This window comes from Trichosurus vulpecula, chromosome 2, assembly GCF_011100635.1.
Source record: "Trichosurus vulpecula isolate mTriVul1 chromosome 2, mTriVul1.pri, whole genome shotgun sequence".
Taxonomy (NCBI): Eukaryota; Metazoa; Chordata; class Mammalia; order Diprotodontia; family Phalangeridae; genus Trichosurus; species Trichosurus vulpecula.
The window spans coordinates 301,811,973-301,832,577 of NC_050574.1; the positions used below are offsets into that span (position 1 = coordinate 301,811,973).

General features: G+C 36.7%; 1 protein-coding gene across 2 annotated transcripts in view; it reads left to right on the forward strand.

The window, feature by feature from the left end:
• The window catches only part of PTPN4 (protein tyrosine phosphatase non-receptor type 4), a 225,920-nt gene that overhangs the window by 167,241 nt on the left and 38,074 nt on the right, over positions 1–20,605 (forward strand). For both annotated transcript variants that reach the window (XM_036742995.1, XM_036742994.1), the window contains exons 14-15: positions 12,974–13,099; positions 14,098–14,256. In XM_036742995.1, coding sequence (XP_036598890.1) covers positions 12,974–13,099; positions 14,098–14,256 — 285 coding nt within the window. The remainder of the gene's footprint in view (positions 1–12,973; positions 13,100–14,097; positions 14,257–20,605) is intronic.

The window sequence follows — 20,605 nt, forward strand, 5'->3', positions numbered from 1 at the left end:
TAGTTGTTCAGTCTTTTCAGTTGTTTCCAACTCTTCATGACGCTATTTGGGATTTTCTTGTCAAAGATACTCAAGTGGTTTGCCTTTTCCTTCTCCAGCCCATTTTACAGATGAGGAAACTGAGGCAAACAGCTTAAGTAACTTTCCCAGAGTCACACAGCTAGTAAGTGTCTGAGGCCCAATTTGAACTCAGAAGATGAATCTTCCTCACTCCGGGCCAGGTGCTCTATATACTGTGCCACCTCGCTACTGTTTTGAGCAGTGTACTAAATGTGTTAGGTTTTAAGTTTTACGTCCTGCACCAGTATCAAAATGTTCTTTTTAATTACTTTAAATCACAGTAGCAACTTATATACTTAAATGTATATAACATGAGGCTATTTTAGTCAAACTGTTTCTTACAGGGCACTGATATTCTAAATTCTGTTAAGGTATGTATGTATGTATGTATGTATGTATGTATGTATACCTTCACTTTGGGTAATATTTGTTAAAATTATTTGTCATCTATACTTGGGAAGTCTGTGAGTTGAAGTGAATAAGGACTTCAGTATTCCTGTATTAGATACAGGTTTTGGAATGAGGAGCTTTAAAAAAACCACAGTAAGCATTAGTACAAAAGGTATTTTGTCATAAGAGATTATTGCACATTGAAGTTTTGTACTTTAGAGGAAGTGTGTAATCTTTATACATAATTCATTTTTATTGACCTAAATTGAAGATTTAAGTAAAAACTTTTTTTCCTTATTTTGAAGCTGGAGAGCACTTCTAAATGATTTATTGCCCTTTTTATAACTGAGCCAGTACTAGTACCCTAGACCACTGAAAAAGAGTTGTTAGCCCACTGGAGTAAGGACCTTATAGAACTTTAAGATAGTTTGATCTTTTATCTGCTTACAAATAAAAGAATAAAATTGTCTTGCTTTCTTCTGTAAGGAAGTGTTTTCACATAATCAGTAAGTATATTAAGTGCTTTCCACGTACCAGACACCTACAAAACCAAAAATACAACAGTCTGGACTCAAGAAACTTACGTTGTTTTGGGAGAGACAACAAATATACATAAGATGGATGTAAATGTAGATTAGAGATAGAGATATCCGACCTAATCTCTCTTCTGCATCACCAACTGCCTCTTAGACATCTCAAATTGGATATTCTATAGACATCTCAACTCAGCATGTCCGAAATAAAGCTGTTTTTCACCCCAAACTTTCCACCCTTCTACCAAATTTTCCAATTACTATATAGGACATCATCATCCTCCTAGTCAGTCAGGCTCACAACCTCACTGCCATTCCTAATTCCTCTCTCTCACTCCCCACCCCACCCCTGCCATTTATTTGATCTGTTGTCCAGTCTTATTGTTTTCTACCTTTACAACATCATACTTGTTTCCCCTTCTCTCCACTCCCGTAGCCAGCTCTCATTCCTCTGGACTACTGAAGTAGCCTTCTCCCTCATCTCTCCTCCTTTTTCTCCCTACTCCATTCTATCCTCCAGTCAGTTGTGAAAGTGACTTTTTTAAACTGTAGGTCTGATCATGTTACCCCCTCTACTCCATAAATTCCAAAGGTTCCTTTTGCCTCCATGATCATTTTTTTAAGAAAAATTAATCAATTTTATTGATATCTTTGGCTTTTAAAGGCCTTAACAGACAACTCCCTTCTTGCCTTTCCTGTCTTCGTATTCATCCCAGCTACCATGGCCTATTTGCTGTTTCTCGCACTTGACACTCTTACGACCATTCCTCTTCACAGATTATCTCCTATTCCTGGAATACATTTCCCTCATCTCCAATTCCTAGCTTTCCTCACTTCCTTCCAGATTCGGCTTAATTCCCACATTATGTATGAGGTCTATCACTCCCCAACTGTCTCTGCCTCCTGCTGGTCCTGAGATTACCTTCCTGTTGTTGTTGTTGAGTTGTGTATTGTCATTTCATGACCCCATTTTGGGTTTTCTTGACAAAAACACCGGAGTGGTTTGCCATGTCTTTCTCCAGCTTATTTTTAAAAATGAGAAAACTGAGGCAAACAGTGTTAAGTGACTTGCCCAGGGTCACACAGCTAGTCAGTCTGTGGCTGGATTTGCACTCAGGTCTCCCTGACTCCAGACCCAGTGCTCTATTCGCTTTACTACCTAGCTGCCCTACCTTCCATTTTACACCATATCTTTCATGTACAGTTACTTGCATGTTGTAAAAACATGAGCTTCCTGAAGGCAGTTGATTTTTTTTTTTGCCTTTCTTTGTATGCCCAGAACTTAGCACATTGCATGGCACATAGCAAGAACTTAATAAATATTTGTTGACTGATTCAATTCCTGACAAGAAGGCACCAGCTGCTGAAGGATATGGATTAGGTGGCATTTAAGTAGAGCTTTGAAAGAAGCTAGAGATTCCCTGGAGAAGTGAGTAGAAGTGCATCACAGACACAGTTTATACAAAGGCACAGGCATATTAGATGGAATGTCATATGTGAAGAAAAGCAGTAAGATCAGGTAGGCTGAGTGTAAAAAGGATTACTATATGATAGGGCTAAAAAAGAAGGTTAGAGCTGGCCTGTGAAAGGCTTTAAAGGCCAAACAAGACTGAGGAGCTGTTGCAGTTTATTGAGCAGGAGAATGACATGGTAAGAATTAGACTTTAGGAATATAACTTTGACAACTGTGTGGAGGATGGATTGGTGGGGAGAAGAGCAGGGAGACTAGTTAGAGTCCTGCCAAGTTGAGGTGAGACGTAATGAGAGCAGTTGAGAGGAGGAAACCGTGTGTATGAGGTAATGTGGAGGTAGAAGTAACAGGATGCCTGGTGGTACTTTAAGAGTAGTGGAAGAGAAGATTCCATGTATAGAAGGACGATGGCTGTTGATACAGTTTACAGCGTGTTCTTTACCTATATTACAGCAATGATGTCACTTGTTTTTATGACTAATATGTATGCTTTGATTATGCACCTTTGTCACCTATCCCATTGCTGTATCAATATGCTGCACATAACATATGTGATTAGTTATAGCATTCAACTCTCTTCTACTTCTTCTGAAGTTATCACAAGTCAACTTGGTCAGTGGAAAAATAGTCCTGTTCTATGATGACCTATTCTGTGATTCATTCTTCTCAGAATGGAATACTCTACTCATTACCACTTAAAAAGAAATCCTTTTTTAAAAAATTGTTCCTGTCCTTCATTGCCTAACTTGGATGTCACCAAGTCTTCTCTGGTTTTCATACATCCAAGCAGATGTAGTCTCTTGCCTCTGAGCTTCATTGTATTTTATTTACATTTTTCTTACTGACTTCCCACATTCTGTTTTGTGTGGTAGTCATTTGTATGCAAGTCACATTTCCTTTTACAAGTTTCTGAGGACAGGGACCATATTTTTCCATTTGTATAAACTCCAAAGTGCCTCGAATACTGTGTTACACTCATTAAATTGATCAACAAAGGGGCGGAGCCAAGATGGCAGTTGGAAAGTAGGGACTTGCTTAAGCTCTCCCCCAAATCCCTCCAAACACCTGTAAAAAATGGCTCTGAACAAATTCTAGAGCTGTGGAACCCACAAAATAGCAGAGGGAAACAGGTCTTCAGTGCAGGAGAGCCTGGGTGGTCACCAGGAAGGGTCTTTCGCACAGTGCTGAGAGGGGAGGGCAGCCCAGTGTGGGCCACGCCAGGACAGACCAGACCTGGAAACAGTGAGCTGTAGGAATTATCAGACTTCTCGAGCCACAATTGCCAAAGAGCTGGTTAGAGGGAAACTGTGGAATGGAGTTCAGAGCGCTCCGGCCGCCACTTCTGGGGGTGGAGAAAGTGGTGCAGTGGTGGTGGTAGCAGCAGCAGGAAGCACCTCAGGCTGCTTCCAGAACTCCAGCGTCAGCTGCTTCCCAAGTCCTGGCTCACACTGTTGGAGGAATCTAGCAGTGGATCAGAGCCGGAGTTCAAGGAGCACTTTGTGGGCACAAAGGCAGATTCTCTCACTGCGCCTTGCTTAGATCTGTGTTGCATCCTGGTTGGCGGTTCTTGGGGGAGGAGGAGGAGCATTGCATGACAGAGCCTGGGGTGACAGTGGAGTAGAAGTAGCTCTTAAAACAGCAATGCTTGGACCCTAAAGCTTGGGACAAAGTAGTCTCTACTTTAAAGCAGTCCTATCCTGCTCAAGGGTCAAGTAGTTGGCTGGAAACATGAACAGGCGGTGAAAACAAACTCAGACTCAAACTCAGAAGTCTAGATTCCTTGGTGACAAAGAAGACCAAAACATACAGCCAGAAGAAGTCAACAAAGTCAAAAAGCCTACATCAAAAGTCTCCAAGAAAAATATGAATTGGGCTCAGGCCATGGAAGAGCCCAAAAAGGATTTGGAAGAGCAAGTAAGAGAAGTAGAGGAAAAATTGGGACGAGAAATGAGAGTGATGCAAGAAAACCATGAAAAACAAGTCAATGACTTGCTAAAGGAGACCCAAAAAAATACTGAAAAAAATATTGAAGAAAACAACACCTTAAAAAATAGACTAACTCAAATGGCAAAAGAGCTCCAAAAAGCCAATGAGGAGAAGAATGCCTTGAAAGGCAGAATTAGCCAAATGGAAAAGGAGGTCCAAAAGACCACTGAAGAAGATACCACCTTAAAAATTAGATTGGAGCAAGTGGAAGCTAACGACTTTATGAGAACTCAAGATATTATAAAACAGAACCAAAGGAATGAAAAAATGGAAGACAATGTGAAATATCTCATTGGAAAATCCACTGACCTGAAGAATAGATCCAGGAGAAATAATTTTAAAATTATTGGACTACCTGAAAGCCATGATCAAAAAAAGAGTCTAGACATCATCTTTCAGGAAATTATCAAGGAAAACTGCCCTAATATTCTAGAACCAGAGGGTAAAGTAGAGGTTGAAAGAATCCACCGATCTCCTCTTGAAAAAGATCCCAAAAAGAAAATTCCTAGGAATATTGTTGCCAAATTCCAGAGCTCCCAATGAAGGAGAAAATACTGCAAGCAGCCAGAAAGAAACAATTTGAATATTGTGGAAACACAATCAGAATAACACAAGATCTAGCAGCTTCTACATTAAAGGATCAAAGGGCCCAGAATATGATATTCCAGCCGTCAAAGGAACTAGGATTAAAACCAAGAATCACCTACCCAGCAAAACTGAGTATAATGCTCCAAGGCAAAATGTGGATTTTCAATAAAATAGAGGACTTTCAAGCTTTCTAAATGAAAAGACCAGAGCTGAATAGAAAATTTGACTTTCAAATATAAGAATCAAGAGAAGCATGAAAAGGTAAACAAGAAGGAGAAGTCATAAGGGACTTACTATTAGGTTAGCTGAAGGGAATATACATACACACATACATATGTGTATATATATATAGGGTGAGTTGAATATGAAAGGATGACATCTAAAAAAATGAAATAAATTTAAGGGATGAGAGAGGAATATATTGAGAGAGGGAGAAAGGGAGAGATAGAATGGGGTAAATTACCTCACATAAAAATGGCAAGAAAAAGCAGTTCTGTTGAAAGGGAAGAGGGGGCAGGTGAGGGGAAATGAGTGAATCATACTCTCATCAGATCCAACTTGAGGAGGGAATAACATACATACTCATTTGGTTATTTTACTCCACAGGAAAGTAAGGGGAGTGGTATAAAAAAGGGGGGGATGATAGAAGGGAGGGCAGATAGGGGGAGGAGGTAATCAAAAGCAAACACCTTTGAAAACGGACAGGGTCAAGCGAGAAAATTGAATAAAGGGGGGCAGGACAGGTTGGAAGGAAATCTAGTTAGCCTTCAACAACATGAGCATTGTGGAAGTGTTTTATGTAGTGATACATGGATGATCTATGTTGAATTGCTTGCCTTCCTAGGGAGGGTGAGTGGGAAGGGAAGAGGGGAGAGAATTTGAAACTCAAAGTTTTAAAAGCAGATGCTTACAAAAATTTAAAAAACAAGGGGTTTTTTGCATGCAGCTGAGAAACAAAATATATAGGGAATGGGGCATAGAAATCTATCCTGCCCTACAAGAAGGTAAGGAGAAAAGGGATGGAGAGGGGAGTGGGGTGACAGAAGGGAGGGCTGACTGGGAAATGAGGCAATCGGAATATATGCCATCTTGGAATGGGGGGAGAGGATAGAAATGGGGAGAAAATTTGTAACTCAAAATCTTGTGGAAATCAATGTTGAAAAATAAAATATTAAATAGAATAGCTGAATCTATCAAATTGATCATCTTTACAATATTAAAAAAATATTGATCAACAGAACTATATAGAACATTAGATTGGATGAGTTCACCATGTCACGGCTTGCTTTTGAAAATCCTTTGAGCCCCAAAACATATCCAGTGAATGATATTTTGAGGTTAATATTGCCTATAAAATACTTGGAATATCTTTCTTTGTGAGGTCATTTTAAGTCACAAGTTTTCAGAAATTTACAAATATTTTTTATCAGATTTGAAACTTTCTTAATGGGCATTTCTGTATTTGTAGTCACTAAATAAAATTTTTCACCTTTAACTTGGCAGATTTTTTATAACCAAATTCAGTCACATTCAGTGTACTACTAGTACAGATCAAATCCCATTAGAGTAAGTTCCAAGGGACTGTCCTAATTATTTAATTGTGTTATAATACATTTGCCTTGAGTCCTGCTTGAAATAGTAGGCCATTAGCTAAAGGTTGGAAATCTTTTTAGACAGATATTTTTGTTGCAATATAGGACTCAGCTTGTCTTAATTAGCGCCATTATTTTAGACAATGACATTTGGCCCTTAGTTTCTCCTCTTGTAAACTTTCTATAAAATATCTTAACCTTATTTTGATGATATGATTGTACTTTCAAGAATACTTCATAGATTTAATAGTTGCTAAATTAATTTATTTCACTAAAGTATTGACAAGATAAAGAACCCTTGTCTTGGTGACATATTATTTACTGAAATTCCAAAAATATAGAATAAATTTCTGCTTAACATTTTCTATAAAATAAAGACTAATTTTCAGCAGTAATTAGACAGGTTATTCTACTTGGATTTTGTTTTTTCCTTTATAGCTTCCTAGAAGTATTTTAGCAGTCTTGTTCAGCATATTTTATTGTCTGAGGAAAGAGAATAAGATACCCACACAGCAGAAAAAGAGTGCCATGGTCAGAAAATAGATCTTACCACACTGCAAAGTCACAGATACAATGTGGTATTTTTTTCTCTGAAATTTCCAAACACAACAGGAAATAAAGACAGCAAACTTGAGTGGGTGGGTCCCTGAGGTTAAAACTGTTAATAAAATAAATACCTGAAATTTACTTAGATACAAAATACTTCAAGTTATATTTAAGATTGTATCAGAGTCATAAAGAATCCTGAATCTCTAGCATATGTAAGGTGAGTGTGTTTTGTTTTTCTTCAAATGAATCTTTAGCAGCTGTTTTAACTCCTGCTCAGTAATTGCGTGTTCTTATAGACTGCAGTTAGTAGGTTATTGTTTAACATTTATTATCAAAGTTGAGATAAGGAGTTGATTTTATGCGTTTTAAGACAGTCTATTTGACCTCTCTGTTTTTAATAAACTAGGAATATAAGGTAGTACTTTTTTCTTTTCACTGCGATAAATTTAACAGAACTGTTAGCGGAGAGAAAGTGACACATAAATGAGATGTGAAGGTGGAAACAAGACTGGACAACAGTTTGGATGTATAGGGAGAGTATGATTAAGGAATTAAGAATGACACTGAAGTTGTGAGCCTGCATAACCAGGAGGAGGATGATGCCTTGTACAAAAAAGTACCACTAAATTTAGAAGATACAGGAATGATTTGGTGGGAAACAATAAATTTTGTTTTGGATATACTGAACTTGAGATGTCTACAGAACATTGAGTTCAAAATGTTTGAGAAATAGATAGTTGGTGATTTGAGAACTGGAGCTCAGGAAAGATTAGCACTAGATATATAGATTGAGAATCATCCGCATAGAAGTGATAATTGAATCTGTGGGAGCTGATAAGATCACCAATCAAGATAATACAAAATAGGGGTTCTTTTAGCCAATTTGTTTAATCTGTTGCAATCCTTAAGCAATCTGGGTTTCTGTATCTCTTCTCTGAATAATCATTTCAGTTGCATAACACAAAATATATTGAATTACAAGTGAAATCAATTAGATTGAAATAAGATAGTAAAATTTTGTTTAAGTTCATGGAATGCAGTTTGATTACCCTGTATAAAGGAGAAGAGGGCCTAGGACAGAGCCTTTGAGGCTAGATAAAGATCCAACAAAAGAGGCTGAGAAATGTAAATAGACAGGTAGAAGAACTAGGACAAAGTAGTGTCAAGAGAAACTAGAGAGAAGAGGGAATCCGAGGCAGAGGTGTTAGGCGAGGTCAGGATGAATGAGGATTGTGAAAAGGCCATTAGATTTGGCAGTTTATAAGATCATTGAGAACTTTGTATAGAGGATTTTCAGTTAAATGGAGTCAGAAGTGGAATCGAGAGAGAAGAAAGGATGTAGAAACCAAGTACATAAATGGCCTTCTCAAGAAGTTTGGCCAAAAACGGGAGGAGAGAAGTAAGATGTTGGCCATTGGGAATGGTCAGATTGAAAGTTTTTCAAGGGTGGTGGAGACTTGGGTATTTTTTTTAGGCAGATGGAGAGACTGAAGATTAGTGAGAGAATGGAAATAGTAGAGGAGAGCAGTATGTTGCAGAAGATAGAATGAAATAAGATTAATCATGGATGTAGAGGTATTTAAACAAGACTCTGCATAGGTTTAAGTGGAATAAAGCATGGGGAGAGGCAGGAAGAATAGGATATTATGAAATTTATATAGAAATTTTAGATTTATTGATTAAGGAAATGAAACACTTTGGGAGATGCAAGATCAAGGGGTATGACTGTCCTGTTTTGTGTCTGAGTGAAGTGGATGAGTAGGTAATGAGAGTTGAGTAAATTAAAAAGTTTGGGGGTATAAGAGAATATTTGGGACTCGAGACAACAGTGGCTAGGATCTGCAATGAATGACAAATTTAGATAGAGGTAACTTAAAAGAGGAGAGGTTAGTAATTGGGAGTCTGAAGGTGTAAGTGGGGAGCAAAGAGTATTCTGACTCCTCCTTTGGGACCAGAGAGTTGGGGTATGAAAGAAAAGGTACAACCAGTACTGGAAAGGATGGCTAGGGATGCATTTTCTAAGGGAGCAAAGTCTCTGAATTATGGATCATGAAAGGACCCTGGGAAGATGAGGTCTAAAATTAAGGGAAGTTGTTTAATTTTGAACACAGTGGAAAGGGTAAGCAAATTTGGAGTGGGTTAAAGGATATTTCAGAGTTTGTTGGGGGAAGGGAGATATGGTTTATTGTCATGGAGTTCTGATGTAACTGGTATTGAGAAAATAAAGACAGAATGAAAATTTGCTAAACATAGGAGGATGAGGCCAGGCAAAGTATAGCTGATGAAGGCAGATGAGGTGAACATTCTAAATCAGATTGTAACTTGAAAATTTTAGTATTCCTCCTAAACAAGTATGTGATATACGGAGAAGTATACTGAGAAGTTTCTCTTCTAAGCACTCTTTTCATTTAGTCAACTTCATTTCACATTTACAGTTCGTGTTACTTCTCCAGTATAAGATATAAATTGACTATATATGTGTTAGTTTTTTTTATCAGAGCTTTTTTTTAGTGAAAACCATTGCTCAAAAGAAAAACAATATTGTGCTGACTCATCTTTGTTCCTGACTTTTTTATCCCTATAAAAATATGAACAAAATATATTTCAAGAGAAAAAGGTGATTTATTTTGGCCTAGGGGCAGCTAGGTGGCGCAGTGACTAGAGCACCGGCCCTGGAGTCAGGAGGACCTGAGTTCAAATGTGACCTCAGACACTTGACTCACTAGCCGTGTGACCCTGGGCAAGTCACTTAACCCCAATTGCCCTGCCTTCCCCCGTCCAAGAAAAGAAAAGAATTAGATACATTGTATTTAGATAGCAAACATAATCTTAGTGTTTTATTACATTTGGAAAATAATGGCTATAAATCTGCCTCATTTAAGATCACGTAAAAGTATTGATCTTGTGAAATGGCAGAGGCAGTAGTCACATAAACTTCAAAACAGTACTTAAGATGAACAACATGAAACTAAATATAAAGGAGACTTTCTTCTTAGGTAATATACATTTAAATAGCTATGTAAAACTTGAGAATAAAACAAGAAACTTGTTAATTATCAACTTTTTTTAACACATACATAGTATTAATCTTTATGCCCAAATGATCTTCGTTTTTGACAGCTCATATATTTTTATCAAAGGCATTTTGGCCAAAATGTTAGTTTCTACCTTTATGTTTTTAAAAACAATCCGTTAGGAAAAAAAAGAGAGAGACAATGTATTGGGACACCTAGGTGGTGCAGTGGATAGAGCACCAGCCCTGGGGTTGGGAAGACCCAAGTTCAAATCCTGGCTCAGACACTTCACCAGCTGTGTGACCCTAGGCAAGTCACTTAACCCCAGTTGCCTCAGAAAGAAGGAAAGGAAGAATCTATTAATCTGCATGAAAGTCCTATTGGTAATGATCTCTATATACTTTTCAAAGCTTTTCCCTTTTTGAAAGAAAGTTATCTAATTCAGATCTTTGTCATATTGGGATTTTACATTTACTATCTTTTTTGTGGTAGCTATTTTTTTAACAGGTAGAGAGGTGACTCCAGACTTCTGGTTTAGATAGCAGAAGAAACAAGTGATGATTGTACATAAATATAAAAGATATTCAACACCAACCACATGTCCAAATATATCTGCTCTTTCCATTACCCAGCATTAATAAAGCTGAGAATTCTTGGCCCTAATTTTGAGACACACTAACCATGCTAATGTGCTTCTCCCTCTCACCTCTTCTTCTTTCTCTCTCTCTCTCTCTCTCTCCCCCCCCCCCCCCCTCTCTCTCGCTCTCTCTCTCTCTCACACACACACACACACACACACACACACACCCTCTTTGGGGTCCTTATAACAAAAGTAAACACTCCTGCTCAGGCGTATACCTTATTAGCTAACATTTTACCAACTAACTTTAAAGGAATAAACAGAAATGAGGTCTAGGATGGGTGACCTGGGAGAGGAGGGAATGGTGGAAAAAAGTGAAAGAAACCTATCAGGTGAAAGGAAAAGATCACTGATAGGAGAAGTAAGAGTTTGCCAAAGATAAAAATTCGTCATTTCAACTCCTTCTACAATGTCAATGTCTGGAAATAGTCTGAACTGACTTTTGCCATAGGACAGTGTCTGTAGGGCAGGGGTTCTTAACCTTTTGGTGTGTCATGGACTCCTTTGACAGTCTGATGAAGCCCATGGACGCCTTCTCAGAATGATGTTTTTAAATGTAAACATGTATTATTACAAAGGAAATAATTGTATATGCATTATCAAAATACATTTTTAAACACAAGTTCACAGACCCAGATTAAGACTGCTCCAGGGTATGTCCTGTTATTTGAAAGGTGGCACAAAATTCTCCAAACAAATCTAAAGGGTACTGGGAAAAGCTTTGGGCAGAAAGTAGAATTTAGTTGAGACTTAGCCAGGAGATAGAAAGGAGGAGGGAAAGAATTGAAGGCATGGAGGGCAACAAGTCAAAATGTATAGAGTAGGGTGGTGATGTGTCTTCCTTCAAGGAGGTCAATATCACTGGATCATTAAGTATGTGAAGGGGAATAAGGTATATGAAGACTGGAAAGATTGGAAGGATCTTGGTTATGAAGGACTTTAAAAATTGAACAGGATTTTATATTTATCCTGGAAGTAATGGGAAATGACTGTTGTTTATTGAATAAGGGAGTGACATGGTCAGACCTGTACTTTTGGAAGATCGCTTCGAAGCTGAATGGAGTGGGGAAAGACTTGAGACAGGAAGACCAACCACCAAACTCTTGAAATTGTCCAGTTTTGAGGTTGTAAGGACCTGGTCCATGGTGATAGCAGTAAAAGAGGAGAGAAGGGAGTGTGTATGAGATATTGTGAAGGTAGAATTGACAGAACTTGGCAAAAGAATGTATTAGAGGGAGGGGAAATGTGTGAGAAAGTGAGGAATTGAGGATATTGGCCTTAGTGAATGGAAAGGTGGTAGTGCCCTCAATAGTTATAAGAAAGAGGAGAAAGTAACCAGTAAACAAAGAGTGATGAAATGGGAATCTCTTGTACATGTAGAAGAGTTTGTCTTTGCAAGTAGAAGGGATACTTCTTCATAGAGATGGATGAAAGAGGAGAAAGTGGTAAAAGATATCTGAGTGAGATGAGGAGGATGGGAAAAGAGAGAGATCTTAGAGAATGGCCTCAATTTTTTCTGTGAAATATGAGGCAAGTTTCTCAGCTGAGAGGATGATGGGAGAGGGAGCCATAATTGGTTTGAAGAGGACTGAAAAGATTTGGAAAAAACCTTCGTGGTGAATGGGATAGTAGATCATTTATGGAGGATTGCCTTATCCCAGCAAGGGCCAAGTTGAAATTATGTAATTTAAATTTGTAGTGGACTCACTATACATTTTTCATTTTCTCTGGTTTGATTCATCAGCTTATGACTAGGAATGAAGGCACATGATGATGAGAGTAATCTAAGACTAAGGCTTGGCCATACAAGACAGATGATAGTGTAAAGGGGCAAGCAACTCAAGAGAAGAAGATGGTGTAGAGATGAACTTGTTTACTAAGGGTTCAAAATGGGGAAGGGAATGTAGCCAGTAAAAAGTGATGCTCTGGGAAAGAACTAGGGCTGGGGGGTGGGGTGGGAGGGAGGATGATAAGATGTCATAATGAGGACAAAGAACACTGAAAAATACTGAAAACATTCATTTCTTGCATGTAATTACTTCAGAGAATATTTCATTCACGTGAAAGAAATACTGTGATTTCATTTAAGGTTTGCTTAGGTAAACTAAGTCCTGTGATATAGTTTTAGCCATTTCCTGTTATTTCTGCAGATCCCCCAGTAAACCTTTGGCACGGAAATTGATGGATTGGGAAGTAGTGAGTAGGAATTCATTGTCTGATGAAAGATTAGAAACACAGAGTTTACCATCACGCTCTCCACCTGGAACGCCAAATCAGTAAGTAAAATATGACCTCAAGTTTCCATTAGTAGGAAGCTAGTTATCAATGGTATCCAGCTCCCAAATTACAATGTAGGACTACAATTTTAGTTAATCATACAGTGTATTTATCATTGCATAAATCATCGGCTCTGGCTCCATAGTTCCCATTCTGTCATTAATAGGTGAGAAGGACTCTTACCCTTTCCAATATAATTGAGTTAACTCCATAGATGACCAGCTACTTAGCACTACATCCCAAAGCTTTACATAGTAGAACTACAAGTTAGTTGCTGTTGTCATGCCCTATGTCTTCTAGAGAAAGAGAATCAGTTATCAGAAGCTCTCATTATCAGTATCCTACTGCCACTACTCAAAAGTTGATCTCATAGCTTCAGAATAATTGAGTCTCTTAAAAAGCTTGGGAAATCTGACTTACACTGTTCAAATTGTCCCCAGCTCCTCACTGTCTCCATTATTATAAATTTGCTAAGATGAGTTTCTGCCCTATGAAAGTCACTTTAATCTTTGTTATCATTTGTGTACACACACACACCAGTAGTCATATCTGGATGATAACCAAGCCATTGAAACTTCATATAACAATTATATAAAACAAATGTATGAGCCACTTTAAATGAAGATGCTTGCAGTTCTACTGCACAGAGTCACATTTTCAGAATGTTGAATTCATTCAAAAAAGTGAGGGATGGAATGGAGAGAGGGGAGCTGAGCAACACAATTTTGAAACTAAGTACGTATGTGTATATATGCACACGTATAATAAAAATATGTAATAAGTAGAAAGTTTAAAATGTCAATGATTTAATAACGTGTTCATTTCAGTTATTGATGTAGATACTAAGAAAATGAAAATGGAAATATTCAGAAAGCTTTTGCTTACTTGGAATGTTTAATCTTTCAAAAGAAAACTTTTTGGTGTAACTTCATAGTTTAAAAAAAGGTGAAAAAATTTTAAATGAAAAGTTAAAAAAATTTATCCAATTTTTATTTAGTCGCAACTCTGCATTTACACAAGAGGGAACCCGACTACGACCATCTTCGGTTGGACACTTGGTAGACCATATAGTCCACACCTCTCCAAGTGAAGTTTTTGTGAATCATAGATCTCCATCATCAACACAGGCTAACAGCATCATTCTGGAATCATCACCGTAAGCTCTTACTTTATTCAATTCTCTCACCAATATTTTTTTTAGTATTTCAAATTCTATCAGCTAAGTAGCATTAAAATTGAAGGTACCTAAATATAAGGTTTAATTTACATATTACTTGATATTTATAGAAACTATGTAACTCATATGAGTTCATATATCAGGATTCATATCAGTACAGAATTTGTAATTTTTCTGTCGTTTTATTTGACTCGTATCTGAATAATGATTAAGCATTCCTGCATGCTAATGGACATGAAGCAGGACCAGTGAGAGAAGGGAAAAAGGAAGAAGCAGCCAGAGTAGAGGCAGCTCTACTTTTTTAATAAGTGTTGGAGGGTGGAAAGAGTTGTATCAGAAAAGTGTTTAGTAGCCAAGGAAAATATGAGGAAGTGGTCTTCTTGCTCTAGCTTGAGAAGAACCAGTGATGCAGAATACTTAGACTTACACATAAGTAAGTAGATCTAGACATTCCTATATGTTCATAAAATCTTGTATAAGCTGATCCAATATAATAAGTGCCTCTTCAGCCTGTGCTGTAATATAGTCAAACCAATGTGTCACAAAATCTAAATACTAATTTATTGACCCATATTACATATCATCAACAAAGACTAAAAGTATTCTGGAATCACCATAAATTCTTAATCCATCTCTATGAAAAAGAATGCAGAGCATCCTTGAGGAGGAGAATGGAAAGGCTTGATTTGTGCTTTAGAGGATATCAGTGTGGGTAGAGTTAGGACAGGAAGACCAGTGAAGAGATTATTGTAACTGCCCAGGAGAGATACAATGAAAAGTACCTGAACTTGAGGTGGCAGCCAGAGTAGAGGAACTGGACAGTTATGAGAGATTTTTATAGTTGTGTACATTTCTGATCTCATCAGCTCCCATGGGTTCAACTATGGCTCTATGCAGATAATGCCAAGATTGGTGTGTTTTGTCTTGAGTCTCTGTCATGAGCTCTAGTCACAAGGCCCAACTGTACTTGGCAGTTTCCATCTGGTTGTTCTGTAGGTGTCTTTAACTCAGTGCTTCCAAATCAGAATTCTTAACCTTTTAACCTTTACTCCCAAACCCTCCCTTCTCTGCCTAATTTTCATATACATTTTTTTCATATATATTTTATGTGTGTGTATACACACACACACACACACACACATACACACAATTTTCTTATTTTAATCCTTTGAGGACCACAGGTTTGCAAGCTAGGAATCATACTCAGTTCTTCCCTTTTCTTCATTCTTCATAACCTGTATAGGCGCCAAATAGCATAATGCTGAAATAATTAAAGGAAATGTTAATCAAATTTCAGGGAGAATTAGGAGGCAAAACTATTATAGTTGGAGATCTCAATGTTCATTTCCTTAGACCTAAACAAATTAACTAAAAATTCAAAAGTAAACAAAGTCAGGACCCAAATTAAATTTGATTATATGCTACAACATATAAACCTCATAAATGCAGAAATACTAAAGACATCTTTCAATTATTACAATGAAGTAAAAATTATAATCAGCAAAGATCATTTGAAGAAAACATTCAAGCTTATATATAAAGTAAAGAATTTAATCTTAGAACATGTTAGCAAAATGTCTGTAAATTTAATTCAACAAAATCTGTAACAGGCCTATGATTTGCAAAGTTTTTTCTTTAGAACCTGATGCACTCCCTCAGTCTGAGTACTATATTATAAGACTAATTTGGGTTTTGTTTGTTCAGTTTTTAATCTAAGAATCTATTTGAACTTCACATGAGAAGTGTAATAATATAATGGAAAGAATTCTGGACTTGTATTCAAACCCCTACTGTGGGTGACATTTCACTGGATGACCATAGGAGAGTTATTCTGAGTCTTTTTCCTGAGTGGTAAACACCACAGTGTTATAATAAATGAAATAATAAATGTAAAAGCTTAAAGTACTATTTGATAAATTATTGTTACTAATTACTTTATTCCCTTAAAGAAAAAACAGTATATTTTTGGGGGAGGGGGTAGTTGGGGTTAAGTGACTTGCCCAGGGTCACACAGATAGTAAGTATCTGAGACTGGATTTGAACTCAGGTCCTCCTGACTCTAGGGCCTGACTCCACTTCTCTATTCACTGCAACACCTCACTGCCCTAAGCAATTTCAAACATAACTAACCTTACTACTAATTTAATACTAACAGATTGTGTGCTACAAACTGTTTTTCTGTAGTATTCTGTACATATTATTTTGAGGAACTCAAAAATGTAACAAGAAGGGTATAAATTCCTTAGTTTTGTAAATTCCTAGAGGACAGAGTGATTTTTATTTTTGTCTTTGTATCCCTGGCACCTAGCATAATGCCTTGCACGTAAACTGAAGTTGAATTGAGTTGAATTCCTTAAGGTTTATCCTTTTGCTAAATCTGAAAAGAATGCAAATGAATTACTACATAAAGGATAGGCCAGTACACCAAGGAGACTATCTAAATCGCCTAAGACAATTGGTTACTGATGAAACCAGGGTTCAGTTCCTTTATGTGCCACCTAGTTTACTTAGGGAAGGACTAACTTTTCAACACATAATTCCCTCTAACAATTTCTCAAATCAGGAGCTAGTAATAATAAGTACGTTGTAAAGAGTATTTTAGATTGATGTGTAGTGTCTTTCAAGGAATTCTAATTTGCCTCATAATAGCCATATTTATATGGCTTTGCAGTTTACAAAATACTTTCTGCATAACCATGAAAGAAGTAACTATAATAACACCTGACATTTAGATTTCTAATTTACAGAATGCATTTTGCCCAACAGCTTTGTGAGACTGTTAGAGTTTGAGTGAATTGGTCAGTTTCAGTAGCAAAGCTGAGAGTTCTAGCTTAAAGTCTAAATTAATTAGCTCAATCCATTATACCAGGATGTCTTTATTGTGTTTGTGTATAATTTCAATCTTGTGGAATTTTCAGAAGTAGTAAAGTGGTTCTGGTTTTACAGATGAAAAAAAGTAAGGCATTAAGTATTGTGATTTAAGATCACATGACACTAAGGTAGTAAAAACAAAACCAGAACATGGGTCCTTTGATTCCAGATTTAGCATTCTTTTCACTAGCTTTTACTTCCTTCCTTTGCAAACTTCAGGAGTGTTGGAAAAGGGAGATGAGGATGGGCAGAAGAGAAAGTCCATGGTCAACATTTTATTTGTTTGGTTAAACAAAGAATCAGATATGTGATTTCTTGTTTTGTTTAAAGATTATCTATAGTAGATAGGTTTAATGAAACATTGAATTAGTAATGATTCTCATATTACATCTAGAACTTGATGCTAAATATTACGGAGATCCCAGGTTGTCATTTCCTTTCTTGTCCTGTGACTGCTTGAACAAGTTAGAATGTTTCAGTTTGTAATTAATTGAAATAATCCACAGCCTGAATTACTTTAAAAACACTTGACAAGTGTTTGTTTCAATAAAATCACAGAACGAACATTAACATATTCCTATTCATATGTAAGACGGATGACTATTTCTGTAACAAAACAAAAAAAGAACCAAAATTTTTCTTGTTATAGAGAAGCTTGGAAAGGAATCTGTAGAAAGTCAAGTCCCAGCTGAAATTCCACCTTTTATAGGAAGCCTTTCCATAGCCTTCTTAATACCAGTGCCTTCCTTCTGTTGTATATTCCCAGTTGATCCTGCTGTAGCTCTTTTGTACATAGTTGTTGTACACGTTGTCTTCCCCATTAGACTGTAAGCTTCTTGAGAGCAGGAACTGTCTTTTGCTTTTCTTTGTATCCCCAGAGCTTAGCACAGTGCCTGGTACATAATAGGCACTTAATAAATGTTTGTCAATTACGGACTGTGAAGCAAATTGTTGAAAGCAATAACCCATAGAACTACTTTGACTGAAGACTAAGCTGCTTGGACTGATGTCATTTAAGCATTCATAAGGAAATTCAAAGCTGACTAGACGCCTATGAAAAAGATGAGTTTTGCCCATTGATAGACTGTCAGTTATCACAATTCATTATACTAATATATTGCGGTATATGATGGTGTTGCATCTATTTTTACAAAGTGAAAACAAGCTGAACACTGTGAACTGTTCTTGTATATTGCCACCTTTCTTACAATCAAAAGCTAGTATGTAATAAAGTGCATAATTCCTTCTCTGTAACCTTTATAGTGTAGATAAATGTTGTATAACACACCTTTAGAGTCCTATTTAACTCAAGTAAAATAATTAGTGTTTCCTCTTAAGCCTAGAGATACACTAGCTACATATTAACTAATCTATAAATGAATGCTTGTCTGAAATTTCATTTGAGTTCAAAATATTTGTATAGTAGATATATAATAATTACACTGTACCAAAACATAAAATATAGTAATTTAATTTATGGTGAAAAACCTGGAAAGACTTTAGGACATGATGCAAAGTGAAGTGAGCAGAAGCAGAATAGTTTATGCAACAACATTGTAGAGACAAACACTAATAAAAGACTTATTTAATTTACAGTTATTTTCAGAAAATAAAATTCTGAATTTAATTAACACCAATAAAAGAATATTTCTGTCACTTTCAGAATTGTCCCTGTTGTCTGTTTCCCTCTGATTTTCTATTCCATTGTGTTTTTTTTTAAGATGCTTTATTTATTTGGGTATTTTTTTTTCTTTTCTTTTGGCAACACTCTTTCTAGCTCCCTCCTTTCTCTGCAAATTCTGTTTCCACAAATAAAAAGAAAAGAAATACAGTGCTTGTAACAAATAAGCATTGTCAGACAAAGCAGATCCAAATATATTCACTATGTCTAAAATGTTTATTTTATACTGCATCTTGTGTCCATCACACCTCTCTTAGGAAGGTAGTGGCTAGGACAACTCATCAAAGGTTGATCGATTGCGTTGCTCAGAATTCTTAAGTCTTTCCAAGTTGTATTGGCTTTTACAATTAAAAAAAAAATTATTTCATTTTCAGCTCAGAATTCTCTCCCTCCTACCTACCTCTTCTCTGTATTTGAGAAAGCAAGAAAAACAAAACCTTTAGAAGTGTGTGTGTGTGTGTGTGTGTGTGTGTAGTCAAGCAAAACAAATTCCTGCATTAGCCATATTTTCTCCACTCCCACCCCCAGTATCCAAGTCATCAACAACCATTTGAAAAACAATGTTCTAAATCTTTGTGTAAACCGTTGTAACTAAATTGAAAGTTTTAGTACAATGAGGTGATTTATAGTATCTTTTTTCCTTCCAGTGCTATGTACTGACTTTGGTGTAAATAGTATTTATCCATAAATATAAAATGCTTCTTCAGTTATTTTTACTGGGATACTTGCTGACATAATTTGTCTGCTCTTACTATGGTTTGTATTTTCCATGAATTCTTGGCTCTCCCAGCTGTGAACTTGAGCTTAGCCTTATTCTCATAGTCCCTGACCTTATGGTCCAGTGCTCTGACCCAGGACATCTCCTGAAACCACAGAATCCTACTGTCTTGAGGAGCCCTATCACACTGAATTTTCTCCCATTTCCTACTGTCTGTGAGTTTCAGATTCTTTGTCCTAGGCTTAGTTACTCATTTCTGGTGATGAGTATTAGGGGTCCTAGATGGTGAAACTTCCAACCATAGAGAGTAAAGAGAAATAACAGCTTATATTGCTATATTATGACAGCTTATCGGGTTAATTTTGAAGCTGTAGAGTCTTCAGAAAGCCTTGCCATGTATGTGTCTTTTGTTCAAGGGGAATTTCATTCTTGGCTTTTATATGACTTTTGAGCTCATTTATATTTTATTGGCCTTGGAAATGTAAATTAATGCAGTACTGAATATGACAGTATACTTTTCCATTTTTTGTATTTCAATATAAATGAACTTGTATTAACAAGTTAAAATTTAAAAGACTCCACTAGCTTTGTCTGAGGTATGAGGTTAAATATAAATAAAGTAAGGTGTCAGTCAAAGGCAGATAAAGACAGTAGATAGAGGTCAGGAAGCCTGAGATTTAAGTCCAGCTTTAGATTGACCAGATTGGATTCAGATAATCCAATTTATTAGCTGTGTGACCCTGGGCAAATCATTCTGAATCTGTCTCAGTTTCCTCAGCTGTAAAATACAACATAATAAAGCAGCACCTACCTACCAGGGTGATTGTGAGAATCCAATGAGATGATACTTGTAAAGCATTTAACACTATGCCTGGCACATAGTAGACACTTAATACATGCTTATTTCCTGCCTTCCTTCTTTTCATTAGTCTTTATTGCAGAATGAAGTGAAAGGTTTTTAAAAGAGCAACCTCTTTTCTGAGGACTATTTTATCAATGTATTCCCAAAATGCAAAAAGTTTAACTTAAATCAAAATCAGTCTCAAATCTTATAGAAT